The 20796-nt window shown below is 44.4% G+C and overlaps 1 protein-coding gene across 1 annotated transcript in view; it reads left to right on the top strand.

Annotated features, from left to right (window-relative positions):
* The window catches only part of PHF2 (PHD finger protein 2), an 88467-nt gene that overhangs the window by 42898 nt on the left and 24773 nt on the right, over positions 1–20796 (top strand). The window contains 12 exon segments of the mRNA XM_086619290.1: positions 1947–2032; positions 7157–7271; positions 10006–10166; positions 12422–12563; positions 15276–15381; positions 15383–15463; positions 16516–16678; positions 17680–17767; positions 18369–18414; positions 18416–18476; positions 19813–19857; positions 19860–19903. Coding sequence (XP_086475416.1) covers positions 1947–2032; positions 7157–7271; positions 10006–10166; positions 12422–12563; positions 15276–15381; positions 15383–15463; positions 16516–16678; positions 17680–17767; positions 18369–18414; positions 18416–18476; positions 19813–19857; positions 19860–19903 — 1138 coding nt within the window.

Raw genomic sequence — 20796 nt, 5'->3', positions numbered from 1 at the left:
AAAATATCCACTAAGGTTTCTGGCAGAATCTTATTTTGACAGAACATTTACAATGGTTATGAAAAAGATTTCTTTCCGTATCTCAGCTAGTTTGGCATTTTCCAGCTTGGTTGCAAACTCAGTATGGGTTTTGTTGGTGCTTTTTTGGAAAAGCAAGTAGACCTGTGGTTTGTAATCGTGATCGCTGCGTGCCTTGGATTTAAAAATCATTTCAAACCCACCTTTGTAAACAGAGAGGGTCACAGCGTGTTTCAGCAGCTACTCCTTCTGCCCCAAGTGTGCATGTATTTGCGTGTGCGCTCACGCACCCATCACCAAAGTCATGGAAAGAGCTCTGAGCTCCATGGAGCCAGGTCACTGGTTCCCAACAGCGGTGACTTGCAAGGCTTAAAAAAACACAGAAGAGACGGGCATGCATGACCATACGTTGTCCTTCCTTTATCCGTGCACGTTCCCGTCTGCCAGCAACCAGGAGCTGCATCTAGACTATCACGTTTAGTAATTACTGGTGATCCAACCTACATGAATTTCTCTAATTATTTAACTTGTTTGTAATTTTGGACGCAGCGGTATTGTCCTAAAGAGCTTCAACACAGTGGGACTGGTTTGAGAGATTCTGTAAGTCGCTTGATGGAACAGACCCACCGTACTGCCTTGCCTGTGAGAGAGGAGCAAACGTCCTCTCCTCTGCCTCCTGTGGGTCAGAACCAGCAGCTAAGAACTCTGAACTGGTCTTCCTGCACCAATCGCCGCGTCGTGCTGCCGGTGGGATGCGAGGAGGCTGAACGCTGCCGCATGCATGGAGACGGCATCGCCGTGACGCGTGCCCCGACCCTTTCTCCAGCAGGAGAGGGCTGTCAGTGACTTCTGCTAGCTGAAGAGCACTGAGAAGGCATTTCAGGCTGTGAAGTAGAGAAACCCTGAGAGTGCTCTTACCGCGGTGTGATCTAGCCTTGTTTGTGCAGGTGGTTAAGGTGAAGCTACCTTTGACACCTCTTGTGGATCCTCTTGCCCAGTTGAGCTCTCCTGGAGCCTTGACACGAAGGGCTGTTCCAGCATTCAGCTGAAACTCCTTTTTTTTTTTTCTGTGCCACAAACGCGCCCTGCAGCCTGGGCCACTGCAAACTGAGCAAGCAGGAGCAGAATCCTGTTTGCTTTTCCTCCGTCAGAAGGAACAGTGCCATTCTGGAGTTTGATTATTTGACTGGTTGCTCGGTGCTTCGACCGCGCAACAGCTTCTTATCTTGGGTGCTTCATTCCTTTGCAGTTTAGTTTTGTTTTTCCCTAGCGCTGGGTTCCGCCGTTGGATGGCATTCACGCCGCGTGCCCGCGAGCTGCGCTGTATTGTTGCAGGTGTTGTGCCATCCAGAATAATCTTGGTGGGTGTTCTAAGCAGCTGCCGTGATACAACCCATCTTCTTGACAGCCAGAAGTGCTGTGAGCTGTGTACCTTCTTTTCCTCCTCATCTTCATATATTGTAGTAGAGATGGAACCTATAGAAGTCTTGCGTATGGTATACCTTGCCAAGATTACCCTGGTACCTAGCAGCTGCCCATACATGCTTGGTAAAGAAGATGTGTTTCGTTGATTAGGGATGGTGCTTGGAGAACTGTATGTAGATACAAAATGGTCTCCTTGGAAAAAAAAAAAATTCTTTGGGACTCTCTGCCACATTTTAACGGAGGTCCACAGTGAGCTGGTAGCGGACTTCTGAATGACACCTTTTCTAGTAACACATCAGGAACGTAGGCTGCAAGAAACCTGGTCTGACTGTGCTGGTGTGAAAAGCACCCCAGCTTTGCTTTGCTATGACCATTAGCAGTCAGCGTAGCTGCGTAGTAGCTGCACAGCTTACTGGGGTTTGGGTTTTTTCGTTATTAATTACGTGCTTGCATGTTTCGAGATGGGTTCAAGCTAATGTAATACTTGCCTTCATGTATTCCAGCTGTGTGGGTGTTGAAGAAGAAGAGGCACCAGATATCGACATCTATCATTGTCCAAATTGTGAGAAAACCCATGGAAAGTCTACTTGTAAGTATCCATGCACAGCTGGCCTTCAGATACGTAGCAGGTTCTGTATGCTTAAACAAAAGAAGCTTTTTTTTTTTTGAATTAGACAAAGAAACACCTAAATATCTTGTGTCATAAAAATTAGAATTCAAACCATGAGGTGAAAAAAAGATGTTAGGGGCAGAAAACCCATGGATTGAGTTGTGGAGCTTTGGAGGCAGCTCCCTGCCTGGCTTCGGCGGTGTGTCGGAGCTGATGCAAGGTGCCTTACCTGGGCAGCTTCGGTCCCCAGTCCCGGCGAGGAAGACCATGCTTCCTTCCTCGCACGGAATTAAGAATTGTGAAGGCACTTGGTCCTGTGGGCTAGAAAAATCCTACAGAGGCAACTAGCTCTAATACAGTGAGTTTTGGAAACTGCCTGGGTTTTTTTGCCTTTGGATGAGAAGAGTGAGAAACAGTATGTTGTGCTTGGCCTGGGTATGAAACTGTAGGGATTTCGGTGGCAGTCAAAATTGTAGGACGCGCTGAGGGTGCCAATTCCTGCAGTTCTTTCACAGGAAAAAGTTCTCCTGAGTAAAAGTGACAGTTGATCTCAGTGGGAGTTTTGTCTGGGAAAGAACTGTAAGATGTGTTTGCTTCGGTCAGGTTAATTCACAAATTCTTTCTGTTATACAATGGGGAAAAAAAAAAATAGAAAATGAAACCAATCCCTGTAAGAGATAAAGTGCTTTACTTGAAAGCCATTTATTGTAAATAAGCAACAATGATGCAGAGGTTCTCACTCCTTTGCAACCTTACAGCAACACAGAGAAAGAGCACTATGCTCGTCTCCGAGGAGCCAAATGAATCATAATGTTCCTTTTTTTTTTTAGTGCAAAGTAAGGGATGGCTGGAAGCTGACTTCTGTTAAAATTTAGTAATTTTAAAAGCAAACAATTATTTCTGCATTGCCTTAAAAGTTAAAGTTTAAAACCTTTCTAGGAGGAAGGAGGAGCAGTGTGAAATGTTCATTTTAGGGGCAAAAATCGGAATGATTTTTCCACTTGGACTTTTTCAAAATCAAGTGCGAACTGGAAACTTGAATGACCTGCAGCTGTTCCTGTCTCCCAGATGGTCTGCCCCAAGCAGGGCACCCCCAAATTGGGCAAGCTGGCAGAAAGCCCTTTGGGAGGCTTGTTTTGAAAGGCTTAACGAAATCAATATGCCCCCACAAAGTGTTTTGATTTAGAAGAGTCAGCCTTTCTAACGTTTGTTGGAAGATTTCTGACAAATGCGCTGGAAATCGGTCAAAAAAATAACCACAAACCATCTTCAAGTGAACAATTTGATATTAGGATGGATTGTGTGCAGAAGGGGGTATGGCTGCAGATACTCCGAGGCTGTTCTTGACCCAGTGCAGAAGCAGCAGCGCAGGATTTCCAGCCTCTGCCAGTTTTTGTGTAACATGGAGATGTGTCTGATGCGTTGATTTCTTCCACTTTGCGATGAATTATGAATGATGAAAGGCACCTACTTTTCAGTGTGAGAGGGAAAATATCAGACAGCAGCAGCCAAAGTCTATAATCAGGAATTAAATATCAATTCTATAAGAACAGCGGTGCATAATCTTAGAATTCCAGAAATGGCAGTTTTGATTAAAAGATTACAAGTTTAATATACCAGTTGAGGAGAGTTGAATCGACAACAATCTTCTGCTGCTTTAAGAAGCTTTTTACCTATCCAATCCTTTTTATCCAAACAAAGGGAGTACTTGGAAGTACGTCCCTCAGCCTGCGTCGTGCGGCACGGCGGAAAGTGCTGCTGGAGCGCGGTCGCTAGTTCCAGTTTTACTGGTGTGTGAGGTTGTCGGTGTGGTCGGAATACAGAACGTTAGGTCGTTCTGCAGTATAGCACTAGGACTTGGTTTTCTCCCTTGGAATGCGTTACGGAAAGTTTGATGACCTACGAGACCAGTTGTCAAAGTAGCGGAGCGTAAAAATTTCGGGAATGTTTAAATAGTAGTTACTGATGGCCTTACCTTGAGGTCTGGTGGAGTGCAAGACGACGTAGCCTTTTTCACCATGGCTACGTCATGATCACCAAGATCTCAAGATCTTCACCAAGATCTCAAGCCGCATAGCCTTTTTCACCATGAACTCATGGAGTCGTAGATCCCGTTGGAAAACGAGGCGGTTATACTGGAGCACCTCCTCGTGGAGTGCCGTAGGCCAGGAAAGTGAAAAGAGGGATGAAAGGAAGGCAGGAACAGCTTGGCTTGATGCTGTCCTTCTGCCAGGCGTTTGCACGCAGGGCGTCCTGCTGCACGGCTCGTGGGCTCTGCCGGGACTTCTGGGAGACGATCGCTGTCAGTTGGTTATAAACTGCTACAATATACGTTTAAACTCGTTATCTAGCAGTATCAGTTTTGAAATAAATGAGCAAATGTTGTTCCAGAGCCAGTAGTTCGCTGGCAGGATTTAATTATTGCAAGATTAGCGCAGGGAAACACAGACACCGATTGTCTGTTATGCAACTTGTCTGGATTTAAAAATATACGTGTGTATTTCTGGCGCGCGCATTCCGCAATATATGTTTTCCAGATGTCAAATTTAAAAATCATTTTCCTCTTCTTACATTTTTCCACTTTGCCAATGTGGCTTAGCGGCTACTATTTCAGAAGATTGCTTCCTGTCAGATGACATTTTAAGCCATTTCGGTTTAATGAAATTTGTAGGGACTCCTCTTTGGGAAGAATTATCCACATTCATACAGAGTTTTCTGACATCATTTAAATAAAATGTAAGTGCTTTGTTTAGGCAGACTTGACTCATTTTCATAACACGATCTGAAACGTGCGGTTTGATTGCTGTCTCATTTGCAACAGTGAAAAGCAGGAGAAATCCTCTGGAATCCGTGGAGTTACGTAGATGCAAGCGAACCAAAGTCAGGCTGAGACTGTTTTTAAGTAGTTACAACCTTTAATAGAAATCAGGGCGATTCGAAGTATCCGTTCTTCATAAATACCTTTGGAATAATGTCAGGTTACCTTTGAAGTCTAGAATTTTGAGATACGGTTTTCATAAAAATATATTCCCTTTTTCCTCCGGAGGGTTTTCTGTAGAAGCAGCGGGTTATACTCCCCAAAGGTCAAATTTGGATCAGAAAGTTGTGCAGAAATAGAAATCTGTAATCATTTAGGAAAGAGTGGCCTTTCTGGCCAAAGCTTGTATTTGTTGCACATGTTAATGGGCCTTTAATCCGTACTGTGGTGCTCGGGGTGAAGATGAAGCATGAAGAGAAGGGCTGAAAATGGGCCAGATGTCCATTGTTTGATGTAGAATAACGCACTACAGCAGCCGGCGTGATGCCATCCAAGGGATAGCAGCTCCCGGGGAGCTTGCTGGCGGCGGAGGCATCTTGGTTGCCTCTGCAGGAGAGGTGGATGGGAGAGGTGGGAGAGGTGGATGTGAGGAGAGGTGGACGCCTGCTGACACCCAGTACCGAGGGAAATAGCTCCCTGGTGCTTTTTTGAAGAGTTGGGGTGAATTTCTTAATTCAGCGCCGATTTGCCGCTTTTGTTTCTCGACGCTCCGCGCTGCCTGAAGCGTAAAAAAAGAACACGCTGATGTGATAAGGTCTTTAATTTTCACCGTGGCAAGCGACACCTGTTCCACTGGGACTTGTGCGAAGAGTCCCGGTGTTGGTTCGGATCTGCTGAGAGGGGGAGGAGGCAGTCGTTGGAAAGGGAAGGAGCGGAGGAAGGTTTGGCATTCATGTAGGGCTTGTTTCCTTTGTTACCAGGAGCATTGAATTAATACACTAAGCCTGAGAGTCATTAAGATAAAGAACTAGCAGCTTTAATGAATATATCCAGCTAGGCTGGAGAGCTGCATGGAACTAATAAAACCAACATGCTTTGTGCAAAACCTGGGATGGATTCGTTGGGAGATGTCTTTGCTTGAGTTATTCCAGGGTTGTGGTCGGGGCAAACAAAGTTAGCTTTTTCCAGACCTCACGTCTTATAGCTGTGGCCTCCAGATTCCTTTCAGAATGAAGAAGTGTGTGGATCTGTGTGTGTGTGTGCATGTGCGAAGAGCAAGGAAAGAGTGCCGGCCGTGCGTGGTTACTGGGGAGTCTGGTTCCTGCCGTAGCTGTTTTGAACGGTAGGAAAAGCCTGAGATCTCGATTTTGGGATAAAATGCCGAGTTTCGTGATTTGAAACAAGGGTGAGAAATAAAAGAAAGTTGTGACATATGAAAATGCTGCTAACGGAGGCTCGAAACGGTATGAATACGCACTTGGGACAAAAGCAAATTACTACCAAAATGAGCATGTCTGGACAGACTGTGGAAGTAGGAACAGCTGAGAGAGAAAGTGCTGAATAAGAGAAAAAGCTGGACCAGTTTTTCTTGCTCTGCGTTATCGGGCTGTCAAAGAGGCAAGGCTGGACTACGTTGACATTTAACTGACTTATTTGTGCTTGTTCCAGCTGACCTTTTTTCCATGATGAACTTGCCTGTATGTCTCACTCACTGGGAACACAGTCGAGGGGCCTTCAGGCTGCTGTCATCAACCTCAGGCCTAAGCCTGGCTCACCTTTCGAAACCCAGGAGTAAGAGGAGTTCTAAAAATTGCATTTGTGGTGCCCTTGCATCTTTTTCTTTTTCGTTTCTTTTCTTTTATTTTTTTTCTGTGTATGCAGTGTGCAGGGCGTAACTCAAAGCCCATCAACATTGATGTCAAATCTGCTGCTGCTGGACAGACCTTTACACCAAGGCAACTCATGACAAATACGTTCATAAAGAGAAGGCAGAAAAGTGACTTTCTGATTTTATGATAAGGATTAAGTGTGTAGTCTGGCAAGTACAAAACGTCCAGAGCCTGTGTTTGCATAAAGCCTGCGGTAGCTGTGCAGCTCGGTAATTATCCGTCTGGTTGCCCTTATGTTACCAAACGAACCCTGTTCAGTATGTAATAGATCTTCAGGCTGCAGGATAATTGTCTAATCGTGAATTGAGAGCTATATTAAAATTTGCAGTGCAGCATAGTGGGGGTTCCTCTTCTCTGAGCGCGGAAGAAATGAAACGAAGGTTTGTCCTTCCTTCCAACGTCTGAATGATTGCCTTCCACTTAACATACGGTACTGCCCAATTTCTTCTTTTTCAGTGAAAAAGAAAAGAAATTGGCACAAACACGATACTGGACAGACGACAGAGGTCAAACCTGTACAGAACGGGAGCCAAGTCTTTATAAAGGAACTTCGAAGTCGGACTTTTCCGAGGTAGGTTGTCCAGCTGCACATGTGGCCAGGGCTGTTGAGGTAAAGCACAGATAACCAGTTCCCTATGAAGCTGGTGATGATCCCTGCTGAAAACAGAGTGTTGGAGTTTAAATGAGTGCTGTTTTATTGCAGATGTCCCAGGCTCTTCCCTTTTTTATATTTGTGCAGCCCTATTAAAATCTGCTCTTGATTGAGCCCGGTTTCCTGCGGATTTCCGTGGAAGCTTGTGAAGACAAGAACGTGTTTGGCCTCTACAGCATTCTCTTGCATAAGAAACTAACCAGTTTATTGCATGGGATTATCCAGTTCTCAGAAATGGTTTTGCTGAAGTCTGTCTCCATCTTGAAAAGACGAAGAACAATGACATCCTCAGTTGCTCCCGTGACAAAGGCTCTCTTATTTGGGATAATGAATAGTGCCAATTGTTAGGTGACATGTTCCACACTTTATTAGGCTGCTTCACAGCCATTTGTAAGAGTGATGATTTTCTTCTGGTTCTTTAATGTAGGCCTTAGCCAAATAAATCCTTAATTATTTATGACTAATTATTTCAGATGAATCCGTGGAGACTGGTAAAGTGTACTTGGTAAACAGAAAACTTCTTCCTTTTTACAGAGAATTTAATTTCACATTTAATTTCAGACACTGGTCATGGGCTGGTTAAAGAAAAGGCTGAAAATACCTCTGCAAACACTTACGGATGTGTTTCACTGAACTCAGGACCCAGTAGTCCTACTTGCTTGGCTATTTTTATTTGGGCCTGTTAGATTTTTGTCTTAGCTTTGTGGGGTTTTATGGCGTTTGGTTTGGTTTTTTTTTTATACAGAGCAATTTGACAAGTTGCAAAGCTAATTTCTGAAAAAAAAAAACGTTTAAAAGCCTGGGCAGAATGATTTCCATAGCCTCGGATGGCCTCTGAGATTGCACTCACATGTGTCATATCTCTGAGTCTCTCCCAGATTGTAAAAACAAAGTAGACTCCCATTTTTTTCATAGTGGAGGGTTTCCCTGCTCATGGCAGGGGTTTTGGAACTAGATGATCTTTAAGGTCCCTTCCAACCCAAACCATTCTATGATTCTATGATAAACGTGCACGTAAGAAAATCCTGCTTCCAAATTAAAAGTTTCTGAGAAAAAAGGGTCGGTAGCCACAAGCAGTGCCTGCAAGATTCATCTGACATCTACGCTCGCGCCGTGAGTCAAACGATGTCTTGTTGAGAAATTTTCTCTTCTGAAGAAAATGAATGAAACCTGCAGATGTTCACAGAACAAACCCCAGCGCTCGCCAGTCATAGAATCATAGAATCACAGAATGGTTTGGTTGGAAGGGACCTCAAAGATCATCCAGTTCCAACCCCCCTGCCATGGGCAGGGACACCCTCCACTACACCAGGTTGCCCAAAGCCTCATCCAACCTGGCCTTGAACACTGCCAGGGATGGGGCATCACAGTCGGAATGTGATGAACAGAAAAAGGGGGTCTCAGTCCAGAGGCAGAAGCATCGTTGATGATTCACAGCACACGACTGTAGATTATAACCCACGGTTAGTCCCTCGGTGAGGCTCAGGTCAAAAGGAACAGCGAAGAGAGCAAAACGGCAAAAAAATAGAATTCATGGCATTCCCCTCCTGAATGTTGATACCAAAGTAGCATCAGAGTAGTAATAGTAGTAGTAGTAATAATGAAATTGGTGGTTCAGGTGCTTCAGTGTAGGTGTCAAACTCTCCGTTTTGGCACCATCATTACTAGATGCTCTGGTGCTGATCTCTCTTTATGACCACGTGTAAGTTTCTGTGGCACCTATAGAAGCAAATCAGCCTTGAACACGTACGCAAGACGTACACGGGCACTGTAAAGTAAGAGGTTTAGTGGTAAATCACAGTTTGCTTCTCCCTCCTGGTTCTTTGCGCGTTGCTGGCGTATGGTACCGGTGCTCACATCAATGAGGAATGCTTCTTTTAATTAGTTATTAATCAAATTTGCCTCCTGATCAGCCATTGCTGATGCACTGTGACTTGGGCGACCTAGAACGTCTAGAACATCTAGAACCTAGATGGTGCTTTCTGGGGCGAACACTCCAAGTTTTGCTGTTCCCCTGCCAGACAGTTTTTGGAGCCCAGCTGACAAACCGCATATGGCACTTTTAAGGCTGATACTCGTTCGTTTACAGTCACTTTTCGCTCCAAATTCAAAGGGTTTTACTCTTGGAAAGATCTAGAAATGGGACTCGACTCTCCCGTGAGAGTTGCCGGTGCAGATGGCCGGTGGTCTGGTGAAGCTGCTCTTCCCACAGCCCCGTCGACACCCTCCCGGCGACTCGATGAAGGTGATTTGCAGAATGTTTCCCAGCAATTTATTTGACTCCTTAAAAACGATTCAGAAAGTATTTCCTGGGCAATTTATTTGAGATTATGTGACATTTAAAATCTCGCCTTCTTTAGAGTGGAACGTTTAACACTAATTTCTTTAACAGTGATCACTGGTAACTCGACAGATCCCTATAGCTGAGGAAAATGGTCCTTCTCCGTAAGTTGTTGTTTTAGGGTTTTCCAGTAGTTGGTGCATGAGGCTCAAGCAAAGCCCTATGTGCTTTGGCAATAAATGGCTTTTGTCTTATGCACCTCATTTGCATACAATTGCTCATTCGTAACTTTCCCTTTCAGTGATGAAGTGCAGAAGATGCCAAACTCTGTGTGGGAGCACCTCATCGTTGAATCTGTGTTTACTTTTTCAGTGCTGAAGATATAGTCGTGAAAGTGCCAGGCAGCCAACTAACAGCAGAGTACTTGGAGGAAAACGGCTTCGCAGAGCCCATCCTCGTCCCGAAGAAGGAGGGCCTGGGCCTGTCCGTACCTGCGCCCACCTTCTACGTCAGCGATGTCGAAAACTACGTCGGTGGGTATTGGGCAAGCAGGTGGCATTGTACTGTTCAGAGCTCAGCTGCTTTTGAAAAAAAACCCACCATATTGTAAAATATTGTCTATGTCTTGAGCTGTGCTGACTTCAGTATTTCATAGATTTCATAGATTTCTAGGTTGGAAAAGACCTTGGAGATCATCGAGTCCAACTGTCCCTAATCCCCATTAAACCATATCCCTAAGTAGATCATCCACCCTATTCTTAAACACATCTTTGTTGTGTAGTGGGAGCTTGTGATCAGCAATTCATTCACTCTTGTTTCTTCTACCAACTGGTGTATCTTAAAGGCAGGACATATTTTAACACTGCTGTCAGTGAGAGCTGTTTTCATTGCTGCTGGTCATTTGGATTCGTTTTGGCATCCTCCTGTCTCTAACCTGAGCAGGGTATTGTACTGCATCTTCGCACAAGTCCTCACGTCATCCCGCCTTGGAAGACGTACCTTGGCCAGGAGCCATGGAAGTGCTCCGAAGTCGCTTGTCTTGTCTCATAGAATCATAGAATCATAGAATCATCTGGTTGGAAGAGACCTCCAAGATCATCCTTCTTCCTTTAGCATGGATGATCTTGCCTCTTGTCCTCTCTCGCTCTGTCCCTCCTCTGTGTCACTTTCTCTCCAATCCACTCTTCTGGCAAGCCATCGTCCTTTTGGAGCCTTGACTCCAGCTCCAGTGTGTCTGCCGGCGTTCCATGGTGCCTTACAGAGCCTGCCAACCCCCCTGTCCTCCTGCGCTCTCCTACCAGGCCAGCGACTGTTCCCCAAACTGGAGGGTGCTGTCACCAGCCACTGGTGTTCTTGACTGTATCTGTTGCTTTTGCAGTGATTGTGCACAGCGAGATAACTGTGAATAACGGAGAATTCCAGACCCCTGATTTTATTGTTCTCTCTAACCCGTTGCTTCTACAGGAAACATATTTTCCTTGCCCATCTGCTACACTTAGCAGATTTTCTCATGTGACCTAGGTGCTCCTTATGCATCTGCTGGCTCTCCCTCAGCCTCTAGCTGAAATAATCCACCCTACCAACAAAGCAGCTAGTGAAAAGCTGGAGGGAAGAACACGGGTTGTTTAATCTGGAGCTGGCACCAGATTTGAAAACGAACGGAACAAATCCACACCGGTCTAACCTCCCCGGGGTTCGTTCACTCCACTGGGATTTCCCAGGCAGGGATTTATCTCGCTGGTTTGTACTTTATTACGTTGGACCTAGAATGTCTTTTAGAAGCAATCTGAAGTAAGTAGCAGAGGACAAAACACCACAACCGAGACTGCCAAATACATCATTACTGTTCTGGCATTTCATCAAAAAACAAATTGATTTTTTTTTTTTTCCTCCTAGTGTGAAAAAAGCTATGAATGAAACGCTGGAGAGGAAAAATAAGGCCAATTAAAACTGAAGGGAAGAAAGACTGGAGAGATGCTTTTCTTGCAGAAAGGATAAGAGAGTGTGCTTAGAAATGGGCACTCGTTACAAAGCTTTGACTTTCTCCATGTGCTCTCTGGTGTGCCCAGTGTTAAATTCCACTAATTGACTAATACTGTTAGTATTACACTGGAGATTTGTATCCACCAAGGTCTGTCAGAGGAAGTGTCTAAGTATTAGCAGCTTATTCTCCGTGCTCCAATGCAGAGGGGATGGATTTTTGATAGGTGTAATTTTAGGTGAAATAACAAAAAGCGGAAGACTTGGAAACAGCATGTAAAAAAATGGGAATTTTCCTGCAAAATTGCTCCTCAATTATAGATTTCGTAAGCAAAAAATTTAAAATAGAGGACTCACAATTTTGGAAAATCAATCTGACAGGATACCCTGTGCAGTATTACCCTCTGTCTACAATCATGAGACTTTTACAGCGTGGTGCTTGGGGCGTGCTCTGTGGATATACAGGTATTTGCATAGAATTTTCACCACGCAAATAAAATCCGTAATGAAATGAATAGATCCAAAATAACATTCATCCTTTAAAGATAAAAACCACAGAAATAATTGTGTCAAGGGCATGAATACCAAAGCACCATTTTATGCATGTACATTTTATGTATATACATGGCTTGTATTATGCATGTGTATGTGTATACATGTATAAACAACAAGGATGATACAAGGCTAAGGAGATCAGAAAATCAAAAGATTGAGACGTTTCTCACAATGTTAACTCACCCCCAGGCATGCAAAATGAGGCAAGTCAGGCCGCCCTTCAATCTCTCTTTTTCATCGAATTAATTTTTAGGACCCGAGAGGAGCGTTGATGTCACTGACGTCACCAAACAGAAAGACTGCAAGATGAAGCTCAAGGAATTCGTGGATTACTACTACAGTACAAACAGGAAAAGGGTCCTCAACGTGACCAACTTGGAGTTCTCGGACACGAGGTAAGAGTCCAGCCTGCTGCACGGCATGGCGTCCGCGATACGTGGGAGGCTTCGGGGCTGGGGAGTTGGAACAGCTGCTGTCTTCTCCGCTGGATCCCCCTGGAGGAGATACTGCTCCAACCATGGGAGAGCAGCTTCTCGTTGCTCTGACTCTCCACTGCCTCCTCCTTCCACAGCCAGTTGAAGCAAGGCACGGGAATGGAAGTGCAGTTTGCTGTAAGAGGAGGATGGTGCATAGTGGGCCAGGCCAGTGTTCATCACGGTAATTTAATTCACACCCATGTATCATCAGCATTCACATGTCAGAACAGAACATTTTGGCACCTTTTGGTTTTATTTTAATTCTTATAGTATAGGTATAGTTAATTCATTGCGACTAGATATTCGTGATTTATAACTAGGGCAGAACTTGATGCTCCAGGAGCAATTCTCTGCCCTGTCCTGGTGGTGGACGATGAGTAGTGTGTTCCTAGTATGATCTTAGGTACTTAGATACAGCTTGACAAATACTGGAAAGACCAAAGAAAGGAGGACACAGAACACTACAGAGGTATGATAAAGGTGTTTGTGAGTTCATGGAAAACATGGACATAAGGGGTCTTAATTTGTAATATTATGTGTTATTTTTCTGGTGAGCTGGGAATCCTGATGGAGATAAGGCAACGGCAGCCCTTCTTCCAGCTTAAGGTGATCTTGAAACATGGTGATCTCCTCGGAGAATTCTTTTTTTAAGTGAGTTGTACAGTAGTGAGCATCCTACTTGTATAGCACTGGTTTGAGCGCATCATATATTGCTTACTGAAATCTTCCTTTTAAAGTAGCGGAGAGGGAGGAAGTAGATGAGGTATGGCTCTAGGTATAGCCTAACATGTGACTGGATGTCCTTGAATGGCAGTAAATTTGAAATTATTATAATTTTGTCATCCTATACCATGAGTTACAGTTTTAGATCCAGTGCTTTTGCGAGTTAACCTGTAACCTGTCTGACAGCAGTTCAGAACTAGAGTGATGCTGATGCTTCTGGGTGGGAAGTCGGGGGGTGACAGTGCAGATTAGCTCTGAATTTGGGGCTGAGATGCTACAGTGACGCAGTGAGCAGAGGTGATGGTGCTGGCTGTGACAGAAAACCTCCTCTTCTCCTCCTGGTTTGTATTCTGTGGTTTATAGGTAGGACAATTAGCTGATGTAAACACCCAGGAGTTCAAGTTACTGCCTTGTGCTTTCTATAGCTGTTTTCATCACCTGTGCTGTGCTTTTATCCCAGAAGTAGGCAGATGCATCTGTAACATATTGAACTCCATGCAACTGTGCAGATCATTTTTCCAGTTCTTGTAGTCGTTCTGGGTGGCCCGTGCTTCTAGGAGGGAAGCGTCAGAGAAGGAAAACATTCCTTTCTATACAAACACTCCGCAGAAGATGATGGGCATCAGCATGAAAATAAAGATTGGTTGTTTTGGGGAGCATTCCATTTTAGCAAGAAGACTTAAAGCAGCCTTAAAAAAAGAAGGCTGATGAATAATTGCAAGCTCATTTTTTAAAAGCCATTACCTTAGCCCTGTAGTTAGTGTTTTAGTAGTGCACACCCATTTCTGCAGAAGGCATCTCTAGTAATTACAGGCTTCAAAGATTACCAGTATCTTCAGCTGAGATTTTTTTTAGCTTTCTGCCATTATCCCAGAATAACGGGAGGTCTTTTGTGCTGAAGGACTGCTGGAGCTGTCACTCATATGCTGCTAATTTAGACATTAACGAGCAAATATTTTATTTCTTAACATAGACAGTGACACTTTAATTGAATGCACTGCTCCATCTTTCCCTGCCATTTTATATGGAGCTATTGTTATCGGTGTTTGACAGTGAGCATAAATGACACATGGGAGCATTTAATTTTAGTTTGAAGTGCAGATACTCTGAGTAACGTGATATTTCAGAGCGTCCAACAGCGAGCCTCCACCCCCTGCAAATATTAGTCCAATTTTCGGACTGTTTAAATAAATTAATTTAGCACATTCTGGGATGAAACACTTTTAATCCTGTTTATCATGCCACTACATCGTCTTAGCTGTGACTTATAGTGTGTGTGTATATTTTAGTGTAAACATAATAAATATATACAATATGAATATATGCCCAATGTGAATAAATTTATCGATTTGTATAATTAAATAAATATTATATACGTTTTATTTTAAATATATTCACGTTATCAGCCCAAATTAGAGCTTTTCCTTCTTCTAAGCTTTTAATGTAATCTAGTCAGTCTAAATAAAAGATCACTCTGATTGCAGCATCGGATCAAGGCTTACAGTCCTTAAGTGTTAATGTCACCGTGATTAGGATTTCTAATCCTAAACTTAACTGCAAATTTTTAAGGTTTGCTGGGCCATTCATGTAGGAGAGCACACGTTTCACTTTCTCTTTAGAAAGGAGCTGTGATAACAGTGCTGTTGGTAACGGAGCCTGCACAGCAAGAGGCAGGGGCTGGGAAAACACAAACGGCGTAGACTTGGCCATAAATAACCGCTGCTGAAAGAAGTCGAAGGGTCGTTGCTAAGTCATCGTGTTTAAAAAGCCTTAAATCTCTGTCTGTAAACAGTTTCCACAGTTTTTCTGTATGAAGAGTGACCCCACACTCCGTTTTTTTTGTTGTATCGAGGTCCTTGTGCCCTTTTTGAAAAAGATACATGTTTGTTTTCGATTCTCTCCGTAAAGGATGTCCAGTTTTGTAGAGCCTCCGGATATAGTTAAGAAGTTGTCCTGGGTGGAAAACTATTGGCCTGATGATGCTCTTCTGGCTAAACCAAAAGTTACCAAGTACTTGCCTGATCTGTGTGAAGGACAGCTACACAGATTTCCACATAGATTCCGGAGGAGCTTCTGCGTGGTACCATGTGCTGAAGGTGAGGGGTTTTCATAGAATCATAGAATCATAGAATGGTTAGGGCTGGAAGGGACCTTCAAGGTCATCTAGTCCAACCCCCCTGCAAGGAACAGGGACATCTCCAACTAGATCAGGTTGCTCAGGGCCTCGTCCAACCTGGCCTTGAATGTCTCCAGGGATGGAGCATCCACCACCTCTCTGGGCAACCTGTGCCAGTGTTTCTACAACTCTCATGGTAAAAAATTTTTTCCTAATATCCAACCTGAATCGACCTCCCTCTATTTTAAAACCATTACCCCTTGTCCTATCACAACAGGCCCTCCTGAACAGCCTCTCCCATCTTTCCTGTAGGCCCCCTTGAGGTACTGGAAGACCGCTATAAGGTCACCCCGGAGCCTCCTCTTCTCCAGGCTGAACAGCCCCAACTCTTTCAGCCTGTCCTCATAGGAAAGGTGCTCCAGCCCTCTTATCATCTTCGTGGCCCTCCTCTGGACCCTCTCCAACTGGTCCATGTCCTTCTTATGTTGGGGGCTCCAGAACTGGACGCAAAATTTTACATGCAAAGACCATCCTAAAATTCTCTCAAAAATTCACGTCTCAGCGTTTTCTCCCCCATGGTCCTGTTGTATCCGTAAGCAATACGCAGAGCCTGCTGTAGGTGGGTACACTCTCAGCAGTGCCAGGGTCTGCTGCGCGAGGAAGGCACTTGGAGTGTGGAAGTTATCTGTGTGTTTTCACCGTGTTTGGATTTTAATATATTTTTAGTGCCTTCTGCACATACATCACCTGAGACCTGAAAGATGTTACATCCTGCTTTTGTAGGATAACGGAATCTGGCACTGTGCACTTTTTGCAGGATCAGTCCCACAAATCTGAACAAATGTGGTCAGCGAGTGATTTAATTACGTCAGCCGTTCTGTGCAAAGCTGAAGAGTAATTTTGGTTTCAATAGTGTTAAAATACGTGATGCTCTGTATTTCTTTAGATAAATATTTGTGTGCGTGAATCTGTGCCAGTGCAGGAGTGCTCGGTTTGGCTGCTTATGGATAATTTTCTGTTTTCTAATTTCAGGGAGAAAAGATATTTTATCTCATCAAACCAGCCTCTGCAAACATTTCTCTTTACGAACGCTGGCAATCGGCAGCAAACCACAGTGAGATGTTTTTTGCAGACCAAGTAGATAAATGTTACAAATGCACGGTTAAACAAGGGCAGACGCTCTTCATTCCATCAGGTGAGCAGGGGAGGTTTCCTGCTCCTTTGAGAGCCCCTGGAACAGCATGTTCAGAATGCTAGAAGGATGGGATTTGACCACTTTCTCTGACAAAGTGTGAAGTCTAATTCTTGGTAGAAGTATAATTTCATATGCTTACCAAAAAAAAAAAAAAAAAAAAAATCAGAACTTTTACTGCTTTTGTCAATATTTAGTACCTTTTAAAAATACAACTAGTAGGTAGAGTGTTCCACTCTTGGTCTAGCTGGGTTGCAGTAACTCGTGAGTTCTCTCTCTATATCCAGCCATGACATAGGTGCTTTTTGCTGTCTGCCCACTCAATCCATAGTCTTTTCCAGGCAGCATGAGTCAGTAACAGCACCGGTACTTATGTTTTGGAGGCACCATTCACTAGTGCCATTTTGCTGTGTGTGAGTATATCTTGCACAGAATGTTTACACACTTCAATTTTACTTGACTGGAAAAAGTGGAAAGTAGGTACTTCTCTCCTGACCATATGTGGAGACCAGATGGTGGAATAAACACCGAGCATTGTAGAGATTCACTAATTTAAGTAGATTTTTGTACAAAAATAAGTGTTTGGAAAACACCTGTTCCTGGCACTACAATAAAGTCAGTGTCAGGAGCTGTCACAGACTTCTACAGTGATGTGAGAGCAGCTACCACTATGTAGCTGCTGCTGCTGCTGCTTTTCACAGTAACAGGAAAGTGATGTCAGTGTGAGCAGCCACACTGCCTGCCACCGTAGAAGGTAGTCCTGGGACTGGGAGTCAAAGGTGTGTAGCACCTTCCTGGGCTGGGCCTTATCGTGCAAAACAACAAGGGGCCAGATGCAACTTCGTTCAAAGCTCACGTGGTTCTGGTGCTGACTTGGACTGGAGAGCTCTGTTGGTACCTAGGGAGTAAGTTGCTAAGTGAAGTGTAAGCATCATGTTGTGGATAAAGTCTTTGGTTACTGCTGTTCTAGTTTTATCCTCGGGACTCTTCTCTTTCTCTTTCAGGTTGGATTTATGCAACTCTAACACCTGTAGACTGCCTGGCCTTTGCAGGACATTTTCTACACAGTCTAAGTGTTGAAATGCAGAGGAGGTAATCTGTCTTTAAAAACTAACGTTAGGTAGAGGCTCAGTTTTTAATAAATTGGCCATCCTCTCTCCTGTTAATTAGCCTACATTTGCAGCAACGTTGATGTGGCTCTATCGGGCACTTTTGGAACACGTGCCCACGTTGGGCCCCTTTGACCGTGTTCTCCCCTGCTGAATATTCCAAGCTTTACACCTGTTGCATAGTGCATGGAAGGATATATGAGGTGCTTGGATTGATGTGGCCAAGTCCTGGAGAAAGAACTGTTAAAAACTGTCAGGAGTTTCACCCTAGAACGTGCCATTCGCCTCCTGGATAAGCCCCCACCTGCTCAACTGGGCTTTTTGCCCAGTGTGAGACAATACAAGTAGTTCTTTACTGGTGCTGGACAAACAATGCAATAAAACTGTTTTACATCTGTATCACACAGTTTCTTCCTAGTGTTATTTTCATGTTTTGCTTTTGGTCTGGCACCAGCATACGTGATAGAAGCACAAAGAGATGAAGCACTGCAAAATGAACTTGGGGCGTTTCTGAGCAGTGCTTGTCGCTCTGCAACGTACTCGTGATCTGCTGTGCTTTCAGTTCACGTGGCTTTGTATTGCAGGGCGTATGAAGTAGAAAGACGATTGAAAATTGTCAGTCTGACCCAGTTTTCCAAACTTTGAAACTGCGTGTTGGTATATGGGAAAGCATCTACTAGAGACGTTCAAAGGTAAACCCACGTTTCTTCGCCTGCCTGAATTGCTTAGCTTTGGGGCCTGGAAATAGTTACTTTTGATTTCTGCTGATGTGTCACGTAGAAGATGAACAGGTGGCCAAAATCAGTCTTGTTAGTATTTGAAAACTACTTTAACACACCAGCAGAACGTGCTGGTCTGGTCCAGCTCTCCCCTTAATATCCTGCTATCTCGCTCTAGGAAGGACCTTAACTGTCCCTCTTACTACGCCTAAGGGAAGGTTTCATCTCTTTATAAAATGTATTACATTGCCTCAGAGGCAATAGTGTTGTAACTTTTTTTTTTAGTTGCCTGTCAGTCTGGATTCATTCCCTGTTTTAACCTAATGAGCTACATGCTCTGTCAGCCCAAGGCATAGAGTAACCCTTCCTTCTCCCATCATTTTGCTCATCCCAGTTGAAGTACGTGGGCAGGTTGCATATACACAGGGGCCACAGGAACATCAACACTGTGGCTGCCCCATCCCTGGCAGTGTTCAAGGCCAGGTTGGATGGGGCTTTGAGCAACCTGGTGTAGTGGAGGGTGTCCCTGCCCATGGCAGGGGGGTTGGAACTGGATGATCTTTGAGGTCCCTTCCAACCCAAACCGTTCTGTGATTCTGTGATCAGAGATGTGACCAGCAGGAGCACCAAGAATTAAAGCAAAGTTTTCTGTGAAATTCAAAACCTTCCCAATCAGATTCCTTCAGCGTTGATCCAAACATCTGTGCGTGTATGTTCTTTACAGATTTGGTCTCACTTTACTCTTTGCCTCTTATTACAGAACATGTCCTAGAGACCACCCACCAGATCTTTGTATAACGAGAAAAATGTGTCTAATTGATAAGGAAGGTGAGGGGTCCCTCTGAGTGTCTCCTGGAAGGGGGCCCTCTTGTGACCGACTCTGGAGCAAAGCTGGAATGCAGGGAGAGGGTTTAGGCAGCTTGTACTCGTGCAGAAGTGAAACGCTTTGCCTGATGGGACCTTTGTTTCCACGTAGTGGTACTTGCTTTTTCAGTCAGAATAAAAGAACCGCTGACGGTACCTTTTTATTCCCACAGCCTAGGATGTATGAACATGGAAGCTAGCTTGAGTATGGGACCAAGAAAGGAACTGGAAGGATTGCCAGTGTAGACATAACTGACAGGAGCACAGTGTAGGAAGGCTGAGTAAATATACTCCTTATTACCATCAAGTTATAATAGGGATTCATTTGTGGTGACCAACTTTCAAAGAGTTAACTCTCACACTTAAACTTTCTCAAATTAAAGACTTACTGTAAAACAGCTTTAGCTAGCAGTGTTTGAATGGCATTTCTTTTCCCTCTGCTTAGGTTTGCATAAAGCTGGGCAGCAACCTCCTGCTCACTTACTCCAAGGAGCAAAATTCTCAACGGTGCTTTCAGGTCATGGACTAAAAAACAGGTAGGAGAAGCAGCCTGTTTTAATATTGTGTGTCCCTCAGGTTGTCAGGTCACTGGAACGAGAGCAAATGCTAGTACAAATATTATCTCCGTAGCAAACCAGCAAATTCTAAAATCCCAGAGAGAAGGGGCTGGGAGAACGGGGAAGGAGGGCGATAGCTGGGGTTTCGTAGTGCCACATGAGGAAGCCAGCAGGAAAAAAGGTGCCACCAGAGTTTAAAAAAAAAAAGTCCATTCTACACACGGCCAAAAGGATGCTGAATTAATGTTCTCCCGGACTCTGAGCATTTCCTTGTGCCAGATCAACGACGCCGGAGGTTGCGTGCCTGCAATTCTGTGTGCACAAGGTGCCCCGTTCCTGCGAATCAACACGTTAATTGAGCCAGGAAATACGTATTGGTTGGAGAGAGAAGGCTTAAAGGGATTTGCAGCCTGAATTTCCTGCTGCAGTCGTTTTCGAAGTGTTATTCTTGGGTGTGTTGCTCCTAAAGTTTTGGGGAATTAGCTGCAGGAGCCAGCCCTTCAGTCGTAAAAGGCCAGCGGGGGAACTCGCAGCTTTTGGATTTGCAGACATTATGAGAAGGGATGAGCAGCTGATCCCAGTTAGGTCAGTGAGGTGGCTGTCCCAGTTTTTAATGTAGTCGGGGACTTGGCTGCTCCCTGCTGCCAAAAGCCAGTGCTTGAGCCTGAATTCGGAATCGCTCCCTGGTTTGCTGTAGAAGGACTGCCTGGTGTGGAAGCTCTCTCCTCCGCGTCGCCCTGTTTATTTTTCCACTTGCCGTGCGGAAATAGTGAGTCAAAGGAAGTGGGACTGTGTTGGTTGGCATTTAGGTAAAGTTGGATTTGGAATATTGTGACACACGTGTGAAGGCCAATGTTGTTAGTCCTGTTGGG

This window comes from Tauraco erythrolophus, chromosome 12 (genome assembly GCF_009769465.1).
Source record: "Tauraco erythrolophus isolate bTauEry1 chromosome 12, bTauEry1.pri, whole genome shotgun sequence".
In the NCBI taxonomy this organism is placed as follows: domain Eukaryota; kingdom Metazoa; phylum Chordata; class Aves; order Musophagiformes; family Musophagidae; genus Tauraco; species Tauraco erythrolophus.
This window is presented reverse-complemented; position numbering and strand designations above follow the sequence as displayed.